This window comes from Arachis duranensis, chromosome 4 (genome assembly GCF_000817695.3).
Source record: "Arachis duranensis cultivar V14167 chromosome 4, aradu.V14167.gnm2.J7QH, whole genome shotgun sequence".
NCBI lineage: Eukaryota > Viridiplantae > Streptophyta > Magnoliopsida > Fabales > Fabaceae > Arachis > Arachis duranensis.
In genome coordinates this window covers 9092662-9115276 of record NC_029775.3, presented here as the reverse complement: position 1 = coordinate 9115276, position 22615 = coordinate 9092662, and the positions used below count along the sequence as shown (strand labels likewise).

At 34.7% G+C, this 22615-nt stretch overlaps 6 protein-coding genes across 7 annotated transcripts in view; all 6 read right to left on the bottom strand.

The window, feature by feature from the left end:
• Window positions 1–2717: 2717 nt before the first annotated feature.
• LOC107483237 (obg-like ATPase 1) lies at window positions 2718–9138 on the bottom strand. The gene is made up of 12 exons (XM_016103858.3): window positions 8916–9138; window positions 8352–8519; window positions 8117–8240; window positions 7918–8009; window positions 7103–7201; window positions 6897–7010; window positions 6191–6255; window positions 5484–5600; window positions 5192–5267; window positions 4804–4896; window positions 3943–3993; window positions 2718–3114 (listed from the first exon to the last, which is right to left on the bottom strand). Exons 1-12 carry the CDS (start codon window positions 9000–9002, stop codon window positions 3016–3018), a joined length of 1185 nt encoding a protein of 394 aa, XP_015959344.1. The 5' UTR covers window positions 9003–9138; the 3' UTR covers window positions 2718–3015.
• Window positions 9139–10036: 898 nt separating this feature from the next.
• LOC107483236 (probable receptor-like protein kinase At1g30570) lies at window positions 10037–13506 on the bottom strand. The gene has a single exon (XM_016103857.3). It carries the CDS (start codon window positions 12809–12811, stop codon window positions 10307–10309), a length of 2505 nt encoding a protein of 834 aa, XP_015959343.1. The 5' UTR covers window positions 12812–13506; the 3' UTR covers window positions 10037–10306.
• A 2359-nt stretch (window positions 13507–15865) lies between these two features.
• On the bottom strand, window positions 15866–16552 carry LOC107483187 (uncharacterized). Its single transcript, XM_016103808.1, has one exon. It carries the CDS (start codon window positions 16550–16552, stop codon window positions 15866–15868), a length of 687 nt encoding a protein of 228 aa, XP_015959294.1.
• Window positions 16553–18292: 1740 nt separating this feature from the next.
• Window positions 18293–19287, bottom strand: LOC107483186 (uncharacterized). The gene is made up of 2 exons (XM_016103807.1): window positions 18958–19287; window positions 18293–18808 (listed from the first exon to the last, which is right to left on the bottom strand). The coding sequence occupies exons 1-2, from the start codon at window positions 19285–19287 to the stop codon at window positions 18293–18295; spliced, it is 846 nt and encodes a 281-aa protein (XP_015959293.1).
• A 1394-nt stretch (window positions 19288–20681) lies between these two features.
• Window positions 20682–21432, bottom strand: LOC110272340 (50S ribosomal protein L31, chloroplastic). The gene is made up of 2 exons (XM_016103853.3): window positions 21301–21432; window positions 20682–21220 (listed from the first exon to the last, which is right to left on the bottom strand). The coding sequence occupies exons 1-2, from the start codon at window positions 21370–21372 to the stop codon at window positions 20897–20899; spliced, it is 396 nt and encodes a 131-aa protein (XP_015959339.1). The 5' UTR covers window positions 21373–21432; the 3' UTR covers window positions 20682–20896.
• Window positions 21391–22615, bottom strand: part of LOC107483234 (uncharacterized) — a 2472-nt gene continuing 1247 nt past the window's right edge. Inside the window, exons 4-5 of one of the 2 annotated variants that reach the window (XM_052259978.1) lie at window positions 21638–21718; window positions 21391–21528 (exon numbers count right to left, since the gene is read on the bottom strand). In XM_052259978.1, the coding sequence (XP_052115938.1) occupies window positions 21442–21528; window positions 21638–21718 (168 nt within the window). In that variant the 3' untranslated portion in view covers window positions 21391–21441. Of the gene's footprint in view, window positions 21529–21637; window positions 21719–21753; window positions 22375–22615 lie in introns of those variants that run through there. The other variant, XM_052259979.1, reaches the window with a different exon arrangement.

Genomic DNA, 22615 nt, shown 5'->3' with positions numbered 1-22615 from the left:
TAAAATGGTTATTTTTGTGACTATTTATGAAATTATTTCTAAAATTACTTTTTGTCAACAGAAAAGTTGTTGATTATTTTATTATCAGCAAGATTTGCGGATTTACCCGCCAAAAAAGTCAGGGAATCTCTCTCCCTCTCCCTCCCTCACTCTCCCCCAGTGGACATCAAAAGATTTTATCAAATGTAGTTTAAGATTTTATGGTTTTTTTTTTTTTAAAAGGATTGGGACCTTGGGAAGGTATGTGCCATGTAAGAGATGGTGGCCCACAACACTGCCCCTTTGACTAGGGTTTCTTGTTTTAATCACTCCTTCCAATCTCTCTCAATTAATAGACACTACACAGCAATGGAGAGAGGTGAAGTTGGTGGAAAAATAATTGAGATAACTTAGGAGGAGAATGTGGGCAGTGCTCCCTAATGTCCCAATTAGGACCCCACTGCCTAAATCATGGCCTATAAGATAATTAAATCTTCGGACACTCTACTATATAGAATAAAATTGAACGAAAAAATATAAATTTTTTTATAATTATTTTTTACACACATGTTCAATATTCACTAACCAGTATACTTTATGGGTCCGGTCATTTCATGTTGTGAGATTAATTATTTTCTACATTAATGTTTTAGAATAATGTTCATAATTGCTATGAAAACTTAATTTCAACATTTAATTAGTATAATTACTTCAACAAAAATAACTATTTTTTATAATTTTTTTATAAATAGTTATTTAAAAAAATATGATTAGATAAATGTATCAAATAATTGACATTATCAGTCCATTAGAATTACACTCTTGTTCTAAAAAGAAAACAAATTCCTAAATTTGATTTTGTAAAAAATTAGTTTTACAGATAATTAATGAAATTTATCATTATCTCTGTGTATTTATCTAGGTGATAATGGTCCATCCTAAGTTAAAAAGAGATTGGTGTAATGTTTATAAAAATATTTTAGCATCATAGTTTACAAATTACAGGAATATCAAATTCTATATCATATAAATTTCAATAAAGATTAATATGTGTATATGATAAAGAAAATTGAAGTTACATTGTACCGAATTTAACAAGAGGCGAGTATAATACTATAATTTACCCAAAATTGTATAATGCTCTCAAATAGTTTCACACCAACATGCATTACACTAATATTCCATTATTTTTCAACTTGTAATTTAGTATGATTGACTTCTAATCTAAAAAGTATGAAAATCTAGAAGACCGCATAAAATCTTGATTCATGTCCCCATACAACTGATAACCCAGCAAAAGCTAATAGACATTGACAAAAAAAACAAAAAAACAAAAAAACAAAAAACAATAAACAATAAACAATTTAGGAGTTCACTAGCTAGAATGTTCGGTGTTTTTATTTAAATATATATAAAAAAATTATTAATTCCCATAATACACATGAATAAAAAATTGGAATAAAATGTGTATGGCTATCTTCAGGACAGCACACACGAAATAAAATTACATTCCATTCTAAGTTTTAAGAATGGTGTACACTAAATAGAGCTACCATTACAACAGATGTGAAATGAAATATGTCAGACTGTGCCCCCATTTTGTGGGTGCTGCTAGTGAGTTGGAAGCTCCATTTTATGTACATCATCCTTAAAATGGAGTGTAATTCTATTTTATGTGTGCTACTCCTAAAATAGTCAAGCGTATTTTATTTCAATTTTTTATTTATGCGTATTTTAGAAAATAATAATTTTCTTATACATATTTAAATAAAGAAGTCAGAATGTTTTAGAGCATTTTTATGTGGTTTTGTTTTTCTTTGAAAATTCATTTTATCCCTGATTATTGTAAATATTCATGATTATGTACAATTTCCCTTTGCTTTCACCGAAAATGGATGACCATAAATTGTTTATTTCTGATAGGAAAAAGGTCATCCATTACCTTTTAGCTTTGTAAATTAATAATGGATCAAGATTCTCTAAAGTAAAGAAATTGGTAAAATGATAAAGAGAAAAGTTAATCACTTTTAGTTTAGATTAAGATAATAAAACACACATCTCATAAAAATTATAAAATTAATGGTGATTAACTTTTTACTTTACTTCTTTACTAACTTGAAAGAATCCAAATTCATTGATAATAATAACTACTTTGCAAAATGTGTAATGGATGGCATTTGCAAATAGCATGCAAAAGATAACAGACTGTATACTATAGGGTTTTGTTTTGACAATGGAAATTTCAATTCTCAATTTTGCTATGCACATACCTTTCTAATTAACACCATTTTACTATTCGTATAAAAATACGTTAGATTCTTAAAAAAAAAAAACTAAAAAATCGTTCTTTCTTGATACACAAACTATACTGCACCTATTCCTCAAATAAAATCAAAATTAAATTTCAAAATAAAAATCAAAACCCTAACGAAACCTACTAAAACTCAACAAATCTAGAAATCAAACGTTAACAAATTCATAAATCAAACTCCCAAAATCTACTGTTGCACAAATCACAAATCAAATCCTAACAAACTCACAAATCAAACGCAGTAAAATGAATGAATAAAAGAGAATGCAAACATAAAAAAAACACCTCATAGAAGTATGAGATGAAAAACTTATTTAAGCAAATGATGGTATATTATAGTTCTCCACATTGAATATTACCAAAGTATTTAAATCAACCATTCATTAAAAGTAGTAATCCCAAAATTCCTAGGTGACATCAAAACCCACATGAAGGAACCCACCATTAAATTGATTGATTGATTGATTGATCCATAACATGCAGTAAATATCAATTCACCAACATCTATAAAAATGTAGAGTAGCATATTGCAAATTTGGGAATGGGGAACCAATTAAGATCAAAATCCACTAGAATTATTCAACCTAACTAGGAGCAGTAGTAATTTAATTAGAACATGGTCCAAAAATTACATTCCAAGCTTTTACAAGTTGTGCAGCATGGTATTATGGCAGCATCATGAAGCACACACACTCCATGCATAGTTCAGGTGATATTCTTGGATTTCACTTCTTGCCTCCACCAGAAACATTGAACTTGAAAAATATAATGTCACCATCTTGGACTACATAGGTTTTACCTTCCTGCTTATACTTTCCAGCAGCCTAATACAATAAAGTAGAAGAAATTGTTAGGTCCCTAAAATGAAGCCAGTGATGTGTATATACAAAAACAAAGAAGGCATGTGGAGGTTGCTGGTGCTTGGTAGGGTAACCATGATTTATATTAACAACTTCAGCACCACATTCATAGGTGGACTTCATTAGATATGGTTGCACAAAGAACATATATGATCCGGGAACCATAAAGAAAATTTTGGAGCTTGATCAGATTCTATCTTAGTTTTTAGTATTTTCTGGATTTTAAAAAGTTAAAAATAGGAAATGGAAACAAACAAAAAATGATATTGTTGTTTTCTTTTTCTTAACAAAAGCATGATAAAAAATGAAAGAAAAATAGAAACCAAAGAGCTAACAAATCTATGAACATAAGCTTCTCAATATATTTATAATATTTATGCACTTGTCAAATACAACATATCAACTTCTCAAGTCACCCCTTTTCATTCTATATGGTTAATCAATTTCCGCAATTGTTGGCGAAAATTTAGTCAATATAGAACAATCACCACTTGGTAGGTGATACCTTCTTTCAAAGCCATAATGACAATTCTTCTTTGAGGAACAAATTTGTAATAAGTTCAAACAAAAGAAATTAAATTGCTTAGCATACATTGGTTGACAATAGAATGAACCAAATAAAGAAAGAAATTGTGCTCAAGTTTTATGAATTAACCTATACCATCAGACCTAAAATGTTATCTCAACTCGCTGAGTTATTGATCCGATGCTGGACACTATAACAAAATTTTAGGAATCCAACAGCAATTTACAGAAACAATTACAACCAGAAAGTAAAAGTAAAATAATTACCTTTACAGCTGCCTCACTACCAAGTTCCTTTAGATCATCAAACTTCATTACCTGGAACAACAATCAAAATGCACCCACATTAATACTTGCATGATTGGACATATTTATTACAACCTACAATCTGTCACGTGGAAGAAAAATTGGTCCAAAGTATTTGTTGCTTCTCATACATCAATGAAGAATTTATAGCTTTTACTGTGATATTAATAGACTGCTGTAATCAGATCATGAAAAATGATCAGGGAATTTTTTTTTTTTTGTAATGAAAAAGAAAAATCCTCTGACAGAACAATCATCTACTTGGAAAATTTGATGAATAATTTGTAATCTGTAAAACTTCAGTACTTCACAAGCAGAAAAAAGAACAAATATATTCTAACAAGAATGACTAAGCAAAATAGGTAATGAAAATACCTCTGCCAACTGATATAAAATGTTATCAGATATCTAAGCAAATCTCAATTTGTAATCTCAGTGAACCATATAGACAGTGAAAGGACAACCATTTTCCAAATAAGCATTTCACTAATCCATAATACAAGAGTGAAACAACAAAGTTGCATTGAATTGAGTTTTTCCAAAATGCCAAGGTTGGATCCTGCCTAAAAACAAAATGGATATTTTGCTCCATTTTCCATGCGTGCAAAACTGTCGCTCTTTGCTTAACAAATTCTTTAGAAAGGAGGCAAACATCTAAAGATTTCATAGTTAACAGTGGGGTTGATTGAAGCAGTCATTATGGTTTAACTGAGCAATCAATAGCCATAGACTTGTAATGCTAAACCAGTTCCAGCAGCGCTATGCAGTGGAGAAAATGATTAATTGAATTAAGGAAAGTCCAAAAGTAATGACTAGAATAACCTCAGCACAGATAAATCCTTTTTCAAAATCAGTGTGGATAGTCCCTGCAGCTTGGGGAGCCTTTGTTTGGCGTCTAATTTGCCAACATTTAACCTGAAATAACCAAACGAAAGAAAACATATGATGTAACATCATCTGAGAAAGTCTACAAAATTGTTCAATCCATCAACAAAGTAACACACACACAGAGGAAGAGAGAGAAACAGAAAAATGAATAACAATTCTAAGATAATATGAAAAAGAATCACCTATAATCACCAGATTTTTAGATGAGCTATGCTTGTGAGATAGGATAAGATGTTTGGCTCATATTCAGAGCAAAGCGCACAAAAATTCAAAATACACAAACTTTTAGCAGTACAAAAGGATAAATGAAGATGTGTATTACCTCATCAGGTCCTGCTGTGAAGAAGTATATGAGATTAATAGCTGAAAATCCAGTCTTTATTATTTTGCTAAGAGCACTGTCAAAATGAAAAGCATAAGATTTTAGTCCAGATAAATTGTACAGTTTATCTCTTCAAAACTAACAAGCACAAAATTGCTTCCACTGGAATTTCAAAATCATAATTTTTTGTTTGCCAAAGAGGTAAATGCTCGGTCTTTAGAAAATCAATTAAAAAAGACAGCAATTAGCCATCAAACATGTAGCAGCAGCAACACATATACTTTGAGCAGACCTTTGAACTTGGTTCGCCTCACAATACTTAGCTGCTTCGTCTGGCGGCATATCAGCAAGAGTCCTCTCTAAAACACAACTGAAAGGAATAATTTGTCCACCACCATGCTCCTGGACCCTGTAGAATAGAGAAAACCAATGTTACCTGATTTGTTTCCAACATTAGAGAATACTGAACGTTGAGAGAGTAATACACAAAAATGCTAACAGCACAATAAGAACATAACTTGTAAGTAATAATATTAAACAAGAAACAACAAGAATAGCAATCAATTGTTAACACAGATAGTGGGGAAATAGTTGAAAAAGTAGATAATTAAGGGTGTTCCTTGCCACAGGATTCTAGTAGATACACTTTCAATCAGCACTAGCATTCCTTGGTTCGTGCTTTAAATGCATGTATAGCAAGCAGCGATGGATCTAAAAAATTTTGATAGTGGGGGTAAAATGTCTATAACATGACCATAAAATAATTTCCATAATAATTTAATATAGTAGGGTCAAATTTAACAACATAATGGGGGCAAATAAATATCATTATTATGTACTACTTACAAAATTTTCAAAGTCTAGTGGAGGCACTTGCCCCCATATTATGAATGGATCCGTCTCTGGCAGCAAGGGGTAGGCAATGAACAAGACAAGGCCTAATGACTCATTGAAGCAGAAGGATGAAAAATAAACAATACAAAAAAAAAGATTCCATACCATGCATGAATTTTTGGAAGAAACTTGTTCTTTTTTCTTTGGTAATCTTTTTCTGTCATATTAACCTGCAATGAAATGTAGAAATTAAAAGAGAGAAAATTCATATATAGATCAGATTCACATAACATTGAAGAATGACATAAAGTCTATTGTCTAGCTTTCCCCATCCACTAGGAAATGGCAAGGAGGACTAACGTAGAAATATGATAGATATGGTGCAAAACATATAAAGTGTGAAGGAAACTTCTTAAAAATCCAGAATATGGTGTTCCAGGCTAACCATATTGAATAATCAACATACATACTGCCATATGCTTGGATGTATGCATGTACATATGCACTTTGCATTTGCTAACAAAAGGTGTATGTGAAACACAATTGGCAGGTTTATGATCTACAATCCACATGTACATTGATAGCTTTATGGCCAATGGCCTCAAATGTATGCAGAGAACAAGCAAAGAGAAAAGGATTCCATTAACATAAAGAGGAGTAAAGTCATAAAAGGCTTATTATAAAAGCAGTTACAGGAGTCAACAAAAGTCAAAGGTATCTGTATCTAAATGGTTAGCTACACAATATCCCTTAGGCAATACCAATTCATATTCGTATATAAAAAGCCTAAGGACCTTCAGAATTCAGAGAGGGGAATATATATATATGACAAAAAGAAAAGGAAGGAAAAGAAAAAAAATTATATTTATACCAAATATACAACAGGCTTTGCAGTTAGCAATTGAAATGTATTTATAATCTCAATATCAGCAGCTTTCCAATCCCCTAGGCGCACATCTTTTCCTTCCTCAATGAATGCCTTAACCTGCCGATATTAAAAAATTGCATCATTCATCCATAAAAAGAACCATAGTTTTTCATGTACAAACTTATAGAGCTCAATAGCTAAACTCAAACCCTTTGACAGCATTCGTGCTCAATTTTTAACTGCTTGTCGTTGCTCCTCTTCATGCTCTTCTCAAGATCCTCTAGCTTTCTTTCCATGAATTCAATATCCTAGAGTATAACACAAAGTAGTTATATTACAGAGAACAACTGCTCTACTGAATATTTGTATGTAAAAATAAGTTTTATTAATAATAATAAAATACAGAAGAAAAAGTTGTGGAGAAAGAGAAGCCACAAACACAACCCGACTTAGGAGCAAATAGGCACCTTGAAAGATGGTGATTCCATTCTGTGACCTGTGCTAGGAAGCATTATTCCCATTTTCATTCCAAATACAAGCATATGACCAGTACAATTGATTTCTCTAAACCTCTCATGTTAGTTATTACTATTTTCTATTTCCCTCTTCCTGAAATGCAACTAGATACTGGCACAGTGATGTTTTGGAAGTTATCTCTATTCCTTAGTCATGAATTATTCTATGCACACTAATTTAGTGTAAAGAAGTTGTAACACTCCTAGCCCAGATCTATGCCTCAACCCTATCCCTCAACCCCTCACCTTTTTTTTGGAAGAAGAAGGAATTCATTTTGATGAAGAGAAACATTGAATTTAGAGGATAATGAATTATCCTAAACATAAAAGAAAAATTAAAAAAAAAAACCAATGAGTATATCTGTCAATATCTGTTAAGTAAATCCCCTCAAAATGATTTCCACTTAACAGTCTAACATGCAGTTTCATATTTCATCAAACAATAACAAGGTGATTGTAGGTGCCAAAGTCACTCTTTATGGTAGAGAAAAGTTTTTAATTAAGCATACCTTCAGCCGCAATTCTTCAGTAATAACCTCTAAATCCCTCACTGGATCAACAACATCATCTACATGGATAATATCAGGATCCTCAAATGCTCCTAAACACAGCAAGGGCATAGGTCAATAACTCACAAATCATTATTACACATAATCTAAGTAATGCAACCCCAACAAAATGAAATGCAAGGAAAAGTAAGCATCTTACGTAGAACGTGAAAAATGCCGTCTACAGCACGGATGTGGGACAAAAAACTATTTCCCAACCCTTGTCCTTGATGAGCACCTCGGACCAATCCAGCTATATCATGGATTTCTAAGAAAGCTGAAACCTGTATTCATAAACCTTCACATGTCATCCATATTATACTAAAGAAAGAGGATTTCAATCAAGCTGGCCATAAAATTCACTAAAAGTATTTGTAAAGAGTTTCATCACTCACCTCGCTTTTTGGCTTGTATAATTGGCAGAGCCACTCAAATCTCTCATCAGGGACATTGACCCTTGCCTCATTAGGCTCAATGGTGCAAAATGGGAAGTTCTCAGCAGGTATTGCCATCTTGGTGAGTGTATTAAAAAGTGTAGATTTTCCCACATTTGGCAAGCCCACCTGAACAAGGTAGCAACAACTATTAACTAACATGAAAAATATGAATCACAAGAGCTTATGATGAATAGTTTAAAGATAACATTTGAAAATCATTAAAAAAAAAAAGATTTTTTTTCCTGCTCTAAAAGCTGAACTAAACCCAACATACACTTAATGCTTCCAATCCGTAGTTTTAAATCATGAGGTCGTAAATTGAAGCAAGCCGTTTTTATTCATGAAGTTAAAGGAAGTAAAAATCTGGTATTGGGATATTATTAGGGATTGAAGAAATGGAAACGCGAAGATGAAGTGGAAAGACCAAACACCCAAATTAGAGATTGAAAAAAGAGATGCTGGAACAGCGTCAAGATTGAAACTTGTTGAGTGGATTTGGGAAGAGAGATATAGAAGCATTACAATGCCAATCTTGAGGTGAGAAGAGAATCGACCAAGGATTGGGCGCTCAGCAGGTGCTTCCTTCGATTTCGCAGCTTTTGGAGGCATCTTTATTAGTAGATTAGATTATTAGGGTTTTCTGCTGTTGAAGAAGAAGAAGAAGAAGCTTAAGGCTGCAGTTTGTAGGGTTTTGGAAGAAAAAGAGCTCCCTCTGCTACTGGATGCTGCCTCGCTTTTCTTTCACAATTCACTGCACACTGCTACTTAAATCAACCATGTAATAAAAATAAATAAATAAATAGAGTGATAAATAAATTCATAACAAATATCAATAAAATTTTTTAGAATAACATATGTTTTACATAATTTTTAAATTAGTCTCTTATAATTATGATAAAAAAATCTTAATTTAAATTAATTTATTTATATTTATTATCTTAAAAAATTTTATTAATTTTTTTTAAAAGATTAATCTATCTAAAATATAAATTTTAAGAATTTATTTGTCATTCTATTAAAAAAAGCCCAATAATCAATTATGTATAAAATACATATTTGGTATTTTCTAAAAAATATTTACTATTATATTCTTAAAATTTTAATTATATTTTTGTTTAAAAATAGAAACCAAAACATAATAAAATAAAATAAAATAAAAACCTCTTTGAAAAATACTAGGAATTTGATTTTTCATATCTATAAAAAAAGAATAATTTATATCTAAGTACTTCTAAAAGTATTTTGTTTATGTATTACTATTGTTTAATTTTTTTTTCTCCTACACAAAAGTAATGTATTTATTTTAAGTCCCTATAAAAATTAATAATTTGATTTTAAGTTTTTAAACATATATACCTATAGAATGATAAAAAATTTACAAGTGATTCCTATTTCCTAGCTTCAAACTTTGGGTCAACAAAATTCAGTAATTGATGATTGATTATTTTTGTCAAAATTTTCAATTTTCTTGTATTCTATTTTTAGCATCTTAATCTTTCTATTGGGTCACAAAAAAGAATTTTCGATTGTAATTTTTTTTCAGTTTTCTCTGCTTTTTGCTTACATAAGATGCTGTTGCTGATAATCTGATGAGCTTTTGAGAAAAGATGAAAGATCCCAATACTATATAATCGATTGCTATGTCAATACAACAATAAAGAACATCACAAATGTCCATTTTCATTTTGTAGACAAAATGCTGATAACTTAACCATTCCACTACAAAGTATACAAGAATCAGATGCAAAATTTAAAAAAAAAAATTATGGAAGTTGGGGGGAGGGGGAAATAATACTTCATTCAATAAAACAAATTTAAAGAATATGTAAAGTTGTGGTAGTGGTTCTTCAATGATCACAATGAACTACTAGGCTACTAGCATTCAGAATCAATGAACTCAATTGATTATGGCCTCATTCATTTTCTTCATCTTGACTTGAAGACTCGTGCACCAATTCTAGTCCTCCATCTTTTGCACCTCTCAAATCTTGGCTACTTGAGAAGGAAGTTACAATACTGTCCCTGTTCAACCAAGCTTCATGTAGCTGCAACACATATTCTAAGTGCCACAACACCTCCCCCATAGTTGGCCTGCTCTTCCCATCGTCCGCGAGACATTTCTCGGCTATCTCCCCAAACTTCGCCAAGGATTCGGGACAATAGTTTCCTCTAAGATGAGGATCAATGATTGTTTCAATTGATCTTTGCCTTTGCCATCTCATTGCCCATTCTGCAAGATTGATCTGATCTTTAGGCAAGGTTGGGTTGATCACAGCTCTAGCACAAACAACTTCAAACAACACAACCCCAAATGAGTACACATCCGATTTCTCGGTCAACTGCTGTCTCCTGAAGTACTCCGGGTCTAGATAGCCAAAGCTTCCCTTCACAGCTGTACTAACATGAGTATGGTCCAAAGCCGGTCCATCTTTCGACAAACCAAAATCGGCCATTTTGGCTACAAAGTTCTCATCCAGCAATATGTTGGTTGTCTTGACATCCCTGTGAATTATACCACGCTCGGCTCCTGTATGTAGGTAGTGAAGTCCCCTAGCAGCGCCAATGCACACCTCGAGACGCTGCTTCCAAGTTAATGGGGGAAGATCACTCCCAAACAAGTGGCTTCTAAGAGTTCCATTGGACATATACTCATAAACCAGAATCATTTCATTTTTTTCTTCACAGAAACCAATCAATGACACAAGATGCCTATGCCTGAGTTTGGAGAGCATCTCAATTTCTGTCTCAAATTCAGCCAAGCCTTGCTCAGATTGCGGGTTGGATCGCTTGATCGCAGCAAGGACACCACCATCAATCTCCCCCTTGTACACCTTACCAAAGCCTCCAACTCCAATTACCAAGCTCTCATCAAAATTTTTTGTGGCAGCAATGATTTCAGCCAATGTAAAGTGCTTGCCAGCTCTTGTTGAGATCACAGATCCATATGCTTTTTGACTTCCTGATGATCCCTTCGCGGCCATGGTGCTGTTCACAGCCGCCCCAACAAGGAACAAAGGTCGCCAACCAGGAGAATTGTTTTTCGTGTCACTTGATTTGTTCTTCTGGCTTCTGCAGAAACAGAAAACAAGAATAACTATAACTGCAATTACAGCAATAGAAGCTAGACCTGCTCCAATTCCAACCCAAAGAACTTTTGATTTGCTTGCTGCATTGCCAGCTGAGTCATGTTTATCGACATAGGCTAGATTCCCATTTCGACTAAGCTTGAAAATCTCTAGTCCATTCAAGAGAGCATCAGTTCCCGCAGCACCAGCACCTGCATCAGGACCTAGTTGAACCCATAATGTGTCAATGCTCAAAGACATGGCGTCGAAATAGTCCAGGTGATATGCTTTATTCTTCCCTCCTGCTTGAACATAAACATCAACATTATCTGCAGCAGTCCTGTTGTTTATGTAGATCTTGAAAATCCTCTCGTTCGCCTTATCATAAACCAACTCGCAGAAATGTAGCCGGACCAAATAATCAAAATCGGGATCCACTTCGAATTTCCAGGACATGTTAAATCTCTTGTCCAAGACTTCTGTGTTTGACATTGCCCTTGCTGTTTCGTATACAAGTAGAGGAGCTACTGAAGTATCATTTGCAGAAGCATAAGTGATATTGGAACTGTTGTTAATTCCTATGCCAGCATTTTGTGTGATCATATAGCCAGAATCCATTTCCCAAGTTCTCCAAAGATCAGGATCTTGATCAGGTTGAATCTCAGGACCACCAACATTTAATCTATACATAGTCTCCATTCCACGTCCCATCACATTCAAGTTTCCACCACCAACTTTCCTGACTGAGCTGGCAAAGAGCTCGTCCACAACTGGGACAACTTCAATGGCATTGACAAATCCAAAGGAGTTTCCAGTTGAAACAAACTCAATCACAAGCTCTGCACTGATATCAAAAAGGTACTCCTTAATCAAGGAGAATGAACTAGAATTCTTTCCTGAATTCTGCAACTGCGAAATCTTCTCCGGAACATTGAACTCAGAGAGTAGTTTCAGACTATTAGCCACCACACTAAATGAGGACTTATTCACATTGTAGTCCTCAACATCCACAAAGGGAGAAAAATGGAACCTAAGAACATAGTTCCCTTGAAGATCTTTGATTGTGTAATTCAAAGAACCAGTGAAAATCCTGGCTGTTTTGTAGAGTGAATCATAGATAGAAATTCCACTCAATGGAGAGGTGGATACTGCAACACCAGGGGAACTAAGAGTGACATTATTATTAGGGTTCATATCCCCAACCCATCTTCTACCATCCACATTCACAGAAGAGTTTGAACCACAATTTATGAGAAAGGACTTTTTTTGAGCCTCAACAATGCTCAATCTCACTGAGACTAACATCATCAGAATCAGTAAATAAGAGTGTCCTACCCCAAGAACCCTCCACATTGTGGCTTTTTCCCAAACAGTACCTTTCAATTATCTTCTAACAAAAAATTCAAACTTTGCAAAGGTGAAGCAAAACAAATACAGACCCAGAAACCTAACACTCCCAAATCACAGAAAAACCCTTCCTTTTCAAGATCTTGAGTAAGAAAAAAGAAAACAAGTTCAAAAAGCAGAAGAACACTCATCAAGAGATAGACATAGCTAGATTAAGCAGATGCATTCATGAAAGTACAAGACTTTACAAGCTAACAAGGCAAAACAAAACAATATTCTGCACTATGTGAATGTACCCTTTATTCTATGACACTTCAAAAGAGGTTGAGAAGTTAAACAACAAACACCGCTTCAGCTGCTTCTTTTGTTTACCTGAGAGACAAATCAACAAACACAACAAACTCAACAGATCTGAACTTGGAGAAAAAATGGTTAGATACCAAAGGAAGGAAAGAGAATTGGCAATGCCAATGTGAATGGTATCAAAAATGGCAGAAGAAGAAGAAACAAGACAACAACTTTGCAAAGCAGTGATAAGGAGAATCCACAGAAACTGCCAGAAAATCAGGGATTGTTACACAAAAAAGGGTTTTGTTTCAATAAACAAACAAAGAAATGGTAACATGGAGGTTGTGATGTGGTTGGAAACAGATTGGAAAAAACTCAAAAAAGTTTCAATTCATATATGCTTGGTTGCTTGGTTTTTGTTATGTGTATCCTTTTACAAGAAGCCAAGAATCTGACATTACTATTTAATTAGTATCTTTTTTCTTTTTTTTTCCTTTTTTCTTTTTCCTTTTTCTTTCTGCTTCTAACTGCCGCATTACAACTTTACAAGTGATAACAGTTTCACAAATTTGCTTGCTTTCGGTGTGAGTGTGATCATGTGTATGAAAAAGATATTAAATTTAAATAATTACTCAATCATTCAAATGATACAATAGATTGTGTCTCAAAGCTTCATTAAAAATAAGAGCTTTAAAAATTAAAAAGAAAGCTTTATTATTTATTTTATATAAATATATAATATTTTATTAACTAATCTGTTATTTACAAGTAGGTAGTTCCTGTGATTTAGGGTTACATATTGGTAATAAATTGCTTGTTACAAACCAAGGGGGAAAAATGCATGTTACAATCATTTAATTTTCATATGAGTTAATTATAATATTTAAAAGTTTTACATTCTTGTGAAATCATCTCTGTTACTTTAATAAATATAATTAAATCAAATTAATTGACAACAATACTCTAAAATTCTTAATTACTCATAATATTATTAGATTTATCAAACAAAAAAATTAGGAATGTTTTTATCTATAGACATAGAAACATGTACTTGAATTTTAATATACTAGTCTTATTGGAATGGTAATATCTATAAAGTATTTATAATAATTAATTAATGCATATGTACTTATACTATTCTTATCATCTTTATTAACTTATTTAAAAAAAAAAACTTTTCTTTATGTTTAAAACTAATAGTTAAAATAGTGATTAGTATACATAAAGCTAGATTTGGATACTCAAAAATCATGATGACATCTTATCTTTTCTAACATCATAATTTTATTTTAGTTTATATTGTGTTCAACCCATACATAAATTAAAATTTATATTTATACAAATTAGGCTAGTTACATATTAGAAAAAAGAGAAAGAAAAAAAAAAAGAAGAAGACATCATTAGAATTTGTGGAGTACATGATTAATCATTTAGAATAAAATATATTTTGTATTCTTAATTTTTGTAATTTTTTAAAAATATTTTTAATATTTAATTTAGCTTAATTTTATTACTAAAGTTTTTAATTTAGATTAAAATTATATTTTAAAAAATTTTAATTTTGTTCCTGATGTTTTATATAAAATTAATGTTCAAGAATAATTTTAATATAAATTAAAAATATTAAAACAAAATTAAATATAACCAAAAGTTAGAGATATTTAAAAAAAATTTTGCAAACTTCGAAAAATAACATATTTTATTTTTATCCGACCATTTAATAATTAATATTGGATGAGAAGAGGGAAGAGTGAGAGAAACGTTTACACTTGGAAGAGAGAGAATGAATAGATAGGGATGGGGTCAATGCATGGGCCATGGGGGGTAATGGGGTAATATCCATATGTGAGGTGGGTCACATGGGTTTGTCCGGCAGGTGATGAGCACAGCAATTATTCTAATTCCATTCCGAAATTGCCCCTTCCCTTTCAATCTTTGTAGAAAATGCATGTACCTTTTGTCTTATCCTAATTCCCTTAACATGATTGATGATTAGGGGTGTCAAAAATCCCCAGCAGGCGGGGATCCCTGCGGGAATCGCTCCAAATGGGATTTTAATTGTGGAGAATTTTTTTTGTGGGGATGGAAATGGGGAGCAAAATTTACTCGAAACAGGCGCGGGGATTCGAGCGGGGATTCCCGCCCCATCCCCGATAATTCTCCGAATTGTTAAACTTATTTAAATACTCTTACTTTATTTCTAACATAGGGGGTATTTTAGTAATTTCACCCATTAAAAAACCTTAACCCTATATTCCCTTCTCACCTTTGTTGTTGTGCCCTCTCTAACTCTCTATTCCCATCCAAACCCCAACTCTCCAGACTCCAGTCACTCACTCACTCTCCACTTTGTTCAAACTTCAAAACCCTCACAGCTAGCCACCAGCCACTCTTGCGCCGTCACCCTAGCAGCTTCACCGCGTCGTTCTCTCTCCTCAGGCACGGCGTCCTTCTCCTCTCCACTTATGCGTCTGCGTGTTTGCTTCCATTCTCGTCACTGTATGTTAACATATTTGTCTCTATTGTTTTAACAGAGAACATGGAGATGTTTGTTGGAAGTTTTATGCCAACAATGAAAGAATATTTGATGTTAAAGACTTTATTTTATTGCTTTCTTTATAATGAAAGTTGTATTTTAAGATTTTATTTTATGGACTATGATTTGCTATGTTGTATTTCTGGACTTATAATCTTAGATAAGATATGTTTGTGTGTTTGTAATAATATTTTTTAGTTTGTTTTTTATTTTTTTGATATTTTTTACTATAATTTTCATATGAATGTTAAACATAGGGAGATGCGGAATGGGGTCTCGCGGGGAACGCGGAGAATGCGGGGAACGGGGATGTCCAACCCGGGTGCTTTGAGGGACCCAATCCTGAAAAAAGCATCTTTAATCTCTTTCCCAGTGGGCATCACATCCATATTCCGTTTTACATCCTCTTGAATCTTTGGGTAGGATTTGGATGATTGGAGTTGTATTGTATCACCTTGTTCTTGGTACAACCGTGTGAAAAAATTAATGGCTAGGTTTGCCAACTCCTCTTGGTCTTCCACCCAAGTCCCTTCATGATTCCGCAGCTTAAGGATCTTGTTCTTCCTCCTACGAATAATGGTTCTTGTATGATAGTAGCGGGTGTTACGGTCTCCATCAATAATCCACTTCTCCCGGGACTTTTGCAGCCACAAAATTTCTTCTCTATCAAGGATATCTGCCAGCTCTTTATGAAGTTGAAGTTCTAACCTTTTAAGAAAAGGGTTCTTACCATTTGCCTGAGCCTTCTGTATGCCTCTAATTCGATTAATAAGTCTTATCTTCATTCTTTCAACATGGCCAAAACCTTCCTTGTTCCACCTAGAGAGATTGCTAGACAGGGCTATAAGAGTATTGTCCAGACTCTCCTCGTAATTCCAGTTCTGTCTGACGGTTTCCTTGTACTTAGGGTGTGTGATCCACATCGCTTCATATCGGAAGGGTCTTTCATACCTGCTGGCTAACTGAGGATTTAGAGTGACAAGGAGGGGATGGTGATCCGAGTGCATTCAGGTTAACACATCAACTTTTGCCTCCGCAAACTTAGTTCTCCAGTCAGCATTATACAGCGCCCTATCTAACCTTTTTAAAAACACGTTCCATCCCTTCCCATACAGGGCCCTTCCAAGTAAATTTGGACCCAATGTATCCCAAATCTATCAAACAGCAATCATCTATTCATTTTTTAAAATTTGCGCAAGCATGTAAATCTGTTCGTCCTCCACCCTTCTTTTCTGAGGCACACATAATTTCATTGAAATCCCCTACAAGGAGCCAAGCTTTGGACATACCTGTTGCTATAGTTCTCAACTCTGACCATAAACTCCTTCTAGTTCTTTCTTGTGGGCTCGCATAGATTGCCGTTAGCATCCAGCTATGGTTGTTTTCATGAGTTACCTCCATATGTATGAATTGCACACAAGATCTAACCACTTTAACAGAGATATTTGGGTCATTCCAAATAATCCAAATTCCTCCACTAAAATCGTTGGCATCCTACACATGACTAAAAGCAAACCCACTTCTACTAATAGTGCGGTGCGCAGTATCTCTGCTACACCTCGTTTCCTGTAGGATGACCAAATCAGGTTTATGCATTCTCAGATATTCCTTAAGGGTGCGAGTGAAGGACTGACTCGCTGCCCCTCTACAATTCCATGAGAAAATAATCATCAGATCAGATCTAAAGAAAAGAAAGGATGTCCTCATTGCTCCATAGCTGCATCATCCTCCCCACGGGGCACTTCCACTTCCATGGTTCTCTCGCCCTCCTCTCCTTCCTTTATCGGGCTGCTTTCTTTCCCATTCTCTAACCAGTGGTTTTGGTTCTCCTCCACCATGCCAGCTCTCACACCCTTGGCTTCGTAAAGAATAGCAGCCTCAACCATTATCTCCGTATCAATTGTGTTCATGTCTGGTAGCTCTAGCTCAGGACTCTCATCCATTGCTTCATTAATTTGTCCTGTTTCCGGAACAAATGATTCTTCCATTTGTGAATCTTGTGAATTGAAGGTGGGTCCTGAGTTTTGTGACTCTGGGGCATTATTGGGGCCAAGGTTTGGGTTATTATTTGTCGGATTCTTCATATTTGGGACATTGGTGTGGCTGTGGGGTGTTTGGTCTATGTTTTTAATTTGGTTCAGGATTTTTTCTTTTTGTGGGTGCTTAGTTTGGTCTGGTGGGTTGCTGGGGTTAAAAACTGGTTGGGTTGCTTGGCCTACATTGCCATTGGACTTTAGTTGGGCTGAAATGGTTATTATTTGACTTTTTTTGTTATAGGCTTTCTGATTAATGTTGGATGCTTGGTTCTCTTTCCTTTTGCTCATTGTGGGTGCTAAAGCCAGGGTGCTTGTCGTTTTGTTTGGGACATTCCCTGTGCCCTCATGATTGGCTTTGGGATCGTTATTGTTCTCATCATCGAGGACATCAAACATCGTACCCGCAATTGCTACCTTTTCTTTCCTTACCTCTCCTCCATTCACCCCACTACTTGTACCAGTGTCTACCCCTTTTTTCGCATTTCTGCCACGCGTTCCTCTTTGTACGACCATCCATGGTCCAAAGGGCTCTTCTGGTCCGTCAATGACGCTTTTGCCCTTGTCAATATTGGCATTTTTCATATTATCCCTTCCATTTGTGTCTCCTCCGCTTCCATTCACCTGAATTTATCCTTTTCTCTGTGCCTCTTCTGTGACTTTCTGGCCACCGTTCTCCCCAGTTTTTCTCCTTGGACAGTTTGCTTTTTCATGGCCCACAATCCCACAAGAGAAACATATATTGTGTATGCCCTCGTACTCCACCAAGTAGTGGACTCCATTAATGGAGTATTGGGAGATCAATGGTTGTGACAGGTCTAGCTCAACGCACAGCCTCGCAAATCTTCCTCGACACTTGTCTGCTGTGTTAGTGTCCACTTTCAGTGTTCTTCCTATTACATTGCCAATCTTCTTCAGCATTTCATCTTCATAATATTCGATAGCAAGGCCGGGCAACCTTATCCACGCCGCCACCGTGTCAATGATAGCCTCCATTGGGTTGAAATCTGGTTTCCAAAATCTCAGAGTGAGATAGTGGTCAAATATCTTCCATGGCCCCCCAGTGAGAGCGTAGTCAAGTTCCTCTTGAGAGAAGAATTTGACGATGAAAAATTCATTCCCTATATTAATAACTTCAATACTTCCCTGTTTTCCCACATTGCTTCAAGTCTCCTGGTAAGCACCGGCAAGGATATCCTCCTTCCCATAAGCTTAACAATGAGTGTTTCCCATCAGGGCTTTCTTAAGCTCTTTATTGCAGCTTCATTAACTACAAAATTAAAGATACCATTTACCATCTCAGGCTGCAAGCATTTTCCCTCCTCGTCATCAGACTCGTCTGATGATTCTGAACTCTCCTTTTCTTCTATGGCTATGGGCTTCTTGCCACCTTTCACCGCCTCACTGAAGGATCGTCTGGTTGGCTGCTCTTCATTGGGGCAACCTTCTCTTTCCTCCACCATCCAATCTTCTTCTCTTGGAACTAGTGACATGTCTCCAGAAAAGTCAAGACCTTCCCCCCCTTTCCTTATCTTCTTAGCTGAACGTTGCTCCCAATTGCGTCTCGACGATTCTGGGGGCTCATGGGAACGGGAGTGTCCTCTCCTAACATAACCACCTCTCATTGGTAGCTCGCAATGGTAATTGAGGAAGCTTGTGATTGGGAGTGCTAACGAAAGAAGAGAGGTTCTCGCTTTCAGTCTTTATTTTGAAGCACAAAGGTTTGTTTTTTTTTTTTTTGGTCAGGGCTGAATGGGCACAAAACATTAATTAAAGCATAGCGATAATTCCATGACAAAAAAAAAGCATAAAAATAATGATGTGTATTACCCATTGTAGTTTAAAACTTTAAATTCAGTAAATTGAATTATAAATCATTTTAACTTATTCGACAAAGTTAATCTGAGTTTATTTTTAAGCTCCAAAGTCTCCAACCATGATTTCATCTTTCCCCTTTTTTTTTTCTTTACACCAGATCATATTTTGCAAAATAGAAACCAATCAAAGTGATATTCACTATTTATAGACACTTGGTTGAATTAAGGTAATTCTATTGCAAATACCAAGAGTGTAACCTTATTTTTCCTTAAAATTTTTGGAGCAACATGTAGCATTTGGGTTTCACACTTTCTCTGATTACAAGTCATAGACTAAGATCTCAATTTTACCTACACTTCAAACAAGGTCAACATTCTATTTTAAAGGAAAAGTCAACATTCTATTTTAAAGGAAAAGTTCAACAGCCATGAATAGAATACAAATCAATCTATGCAGCCACTGCCTTCAATATAAAGCTGGACCAAGTTTTGTATACCTTAATGCATGATTTAGATTTATATGATGCAAGAATTCAGAGTTTTGGATTTTTTATTTCTTGACTTTTGTTAATGCTGAAAAATCATTGAAGAATCAAAGATCAAACCATTTTCTGAGGCTAAAAAAGGGATAGTTTCTTAGTTTCATCTCCAAGACCTAGAGCAGCATCCAAAACTTCATTACATGATTCAGACATGATTAAGCTTAGTTTTCAACTTAAATTCTCCCTCTTATCATTATTCTTGTGGTAGTATCAAATGGTACATAGGCTCAAAACAGTGTGCACTTTGGTTAGAAAAAAATAGCACTAAAGAAAATAATAAAACTAACAATAACCTAATTTTCTTTTTTGAAGAAGTATGTAACATCTATATTGGCTACAAAAACTAACAAAAAATTCATTTTACAACCATAACCTAAATTGAATCATGCATACAATCTCAATAATAAAACTAAACCTTTACTTACAATTATAATAAGCATATCATTTCAGCTTATACATCACTACATAAAGCACCTGATAGATATATAATCATTCATGTATTTCTATCTAGCCGCTTAAATTTTTGGTATAATTAGTTTCATAACATTGTTTCAAAACTTATCCAGCAAAAAGTATAAGGCAATCACACCTTTGAGATAAGTGATTTCACAGAAAAATCTATATCTAACAATGATAAATGGAATGTATCAGACTTAAATATAACTAAAGCAAATAATCACATTCATTCTCATTCTTTAACAAAAATAAAATTAGCAAATGAACCATTGAAGCATAGTATCAAACACCACACAGGCATTTTCCTTTTTTTTTCCCCCTTCTATAAACAACAAGAAGAATCAATAATTCATAAGAAGCTACATAGATAGATAGGAATCAAACCAACTTGGGAAGTGTGTTGGATCTAATTAATTCTTCTACTTCTTCTTGCCACCTTTCTGAATACCCCTGCGCCTGGAGGGAATTACGATTTCACCCTTGAGTACCGGAATCTCCATAATTTCAGTGAGCTCACTGAACTTCTTCCTAAACTTCTCAACTTGGTCATCGTCAACCATAACCGCTGACCGGCTACCCAGGTAAAAGGGGTGGTTACCTGACCAAACGTCAACCACGTACTCCTTCTGGGTCCCACCGGTAGTCATCACGAGTTCCCCGTTGCAATACACTTTAGCATCCTCGTGGTACTGCGGGTGTATATCCTTCTTCCTGCACGTCACCCCCACCCTGCAATTTCCCACCTAACAAACAGAGAAATAACTAATTAACAGAAATAAGAAACGGATAACTAACTTCGAAACAAGAAAGAGAAGGTAATTACGGGTTTTGTTTTGGATGGGAGAGGATGGAAGGGTTTTGGGTGGAGGAATGTGTTGGTTATGCACTGCGCCATTTTTGTTCTGCAAGAGAGAGAGAGAGAGAGAGAGAGAGATTATGGAGGTGATGATGTCGACCACGATGGCTATGTGGATGTGGTTATTTGATTTATGGGCCGACAATCACGACCCAATAGGCCCATAGGTATTCTTATTTGACTTGTTTCTGTTTCCTTCAGAAAAAGAATATCAAGTGATGTTGTTGCTTTAGTAACATGTGACGGAAGAACAAAGGAAAACTAGAGAAGAAATATTTATAACTCGGAAGAACATGATGTATACTTGGTCACAAGTAATTAATAATGTTGGCTCAGCATCCTTTAGGTAGTCATCAACAGGGAGCTTCTGTAAGATAGCTTCTGCCTAAGGAATAAAAACGAGAGATGATAAGTACCTGAGTAGCAGCTTCATGAATAAAAGTGATGTAGTATTTTTGAAAGTGTGAATAGTTACATAACATCTCCACATAACTATTTAGAGAAGAGTCACACAAAGAAAAAGAACACACACAGACACACTGATGCAACAATTAAAAAAAAAAAAAAAACTGAGCAAGATATTGCTCTGAAATGGTTTGATGAAGACAAGAGAAGATAAACCCAAATCATTTACTTTGATCGTTCCTGAACCTAACAACGACATCCTCAACTTTGATTGTTCCTATCAGATAAGCATGAAAAACTGAAAAAGAGGACAGAAAATAAAAAAAAAAACAAACGGTTTACTTTGTTACAAAAGGAATGAAGTGTTCGAGTATCTTCATTTCTTCACATGGCTGGCTAATTTACTATTTATCTAATAAGCTATAACCTCTTCAAAAGAAGCTAGTAAGCTACATATCCTCATTTAATAAATGGCCTGGGTAACACCACCTAACAACAACCATTAACACCTAACTAACAGTTGCCAATGACCAGAAAGGAAGCAAGATGTACTGTGTCTGCCGCAATTAAAATCATTGATTCATCAACCCTCTCTTGGTTACTGGTAGTTTGAAGTTTTGATATGATGGCATTAGCCTGATACATAATCACATCCAAAATCAGAGGATAATTGATCATAGCATGGCCTTCCATGAAGGAAAGGGAAACAAAACACTGAAAGCAAAAAACTAGGTGACATCATAAAAAGCAGTTACAGCATGCCTTTATAACGTCTCTCTACTCTCTCTCAGAAAGAAGCAAAATATCTATTATCTCATCTAATACAGCACTAGCACCAAACAGAACTTTTTTTGCTGGTTCACTGATGACAATGAAT

Coding starts and splice junctions, on each gene's coding strand:
- LOC110272340 (XM_016103853.3), bottom strand. CDS start 21,372: ATGGCGCAGTGCATAACCAACACATTCCTCCACCCAAAACCCTTCCAT. Junction 21,221..21,300: donor TCCCATCCAAAACAAAACCC/GTAATTACCTTC, acceptor TCTGTTTGTTAG/GTGGGAAATTGCAGGGTGGG.
- LOC107483187 (XM_016103808.1), bottom strand. CDS start 16,552: ATGTGGATCACACACCCTAAGTACAAGGAAACCGTCAGACAGAACTGG.
- LOC107483236 (XM_016103857.3), bottom strand. CDS start 12,811: ATGTGGAGGGTTCTTGGGGTAGGACACTCTTATTTACTGATTCTGATG.
- LOC107483237 (XM_016103858.3), bottom strand. CDS start 9,002: ATGCCTCCAAAAGCTGCGAAATCGAAGGAAGCACCTGCTGAGCGCCCA. Junction 5,601..6,190: donor CTTCCAAAAATTCATGCATG/GTATGGAATCTT, acceptor TCTATTCTACAG/GGTCCAGGAGCATGGTGGTG. Junction 3,115..3,942: donor GTAGTGAGGCAGCTGTAAAG/GTAATTATTTTA, acceptor TTATTGTATTAG/GCTGCTGGAAAGTATAAGCA.
- LOC107483186 (XM_016103807.1), bottom strand. CDS start 19,287: ATGAGAGGTGGTTATGTTAGGAGAGGACACTCCCGTTCCCATGAGCCC. Junction 18,809..18,957: donor AATGCTTGCAGCCTGAGATG/GTAAATGGTATC, acceptor GTGGGAAAACAG/GGAAGTATTGAAGTTATTAA.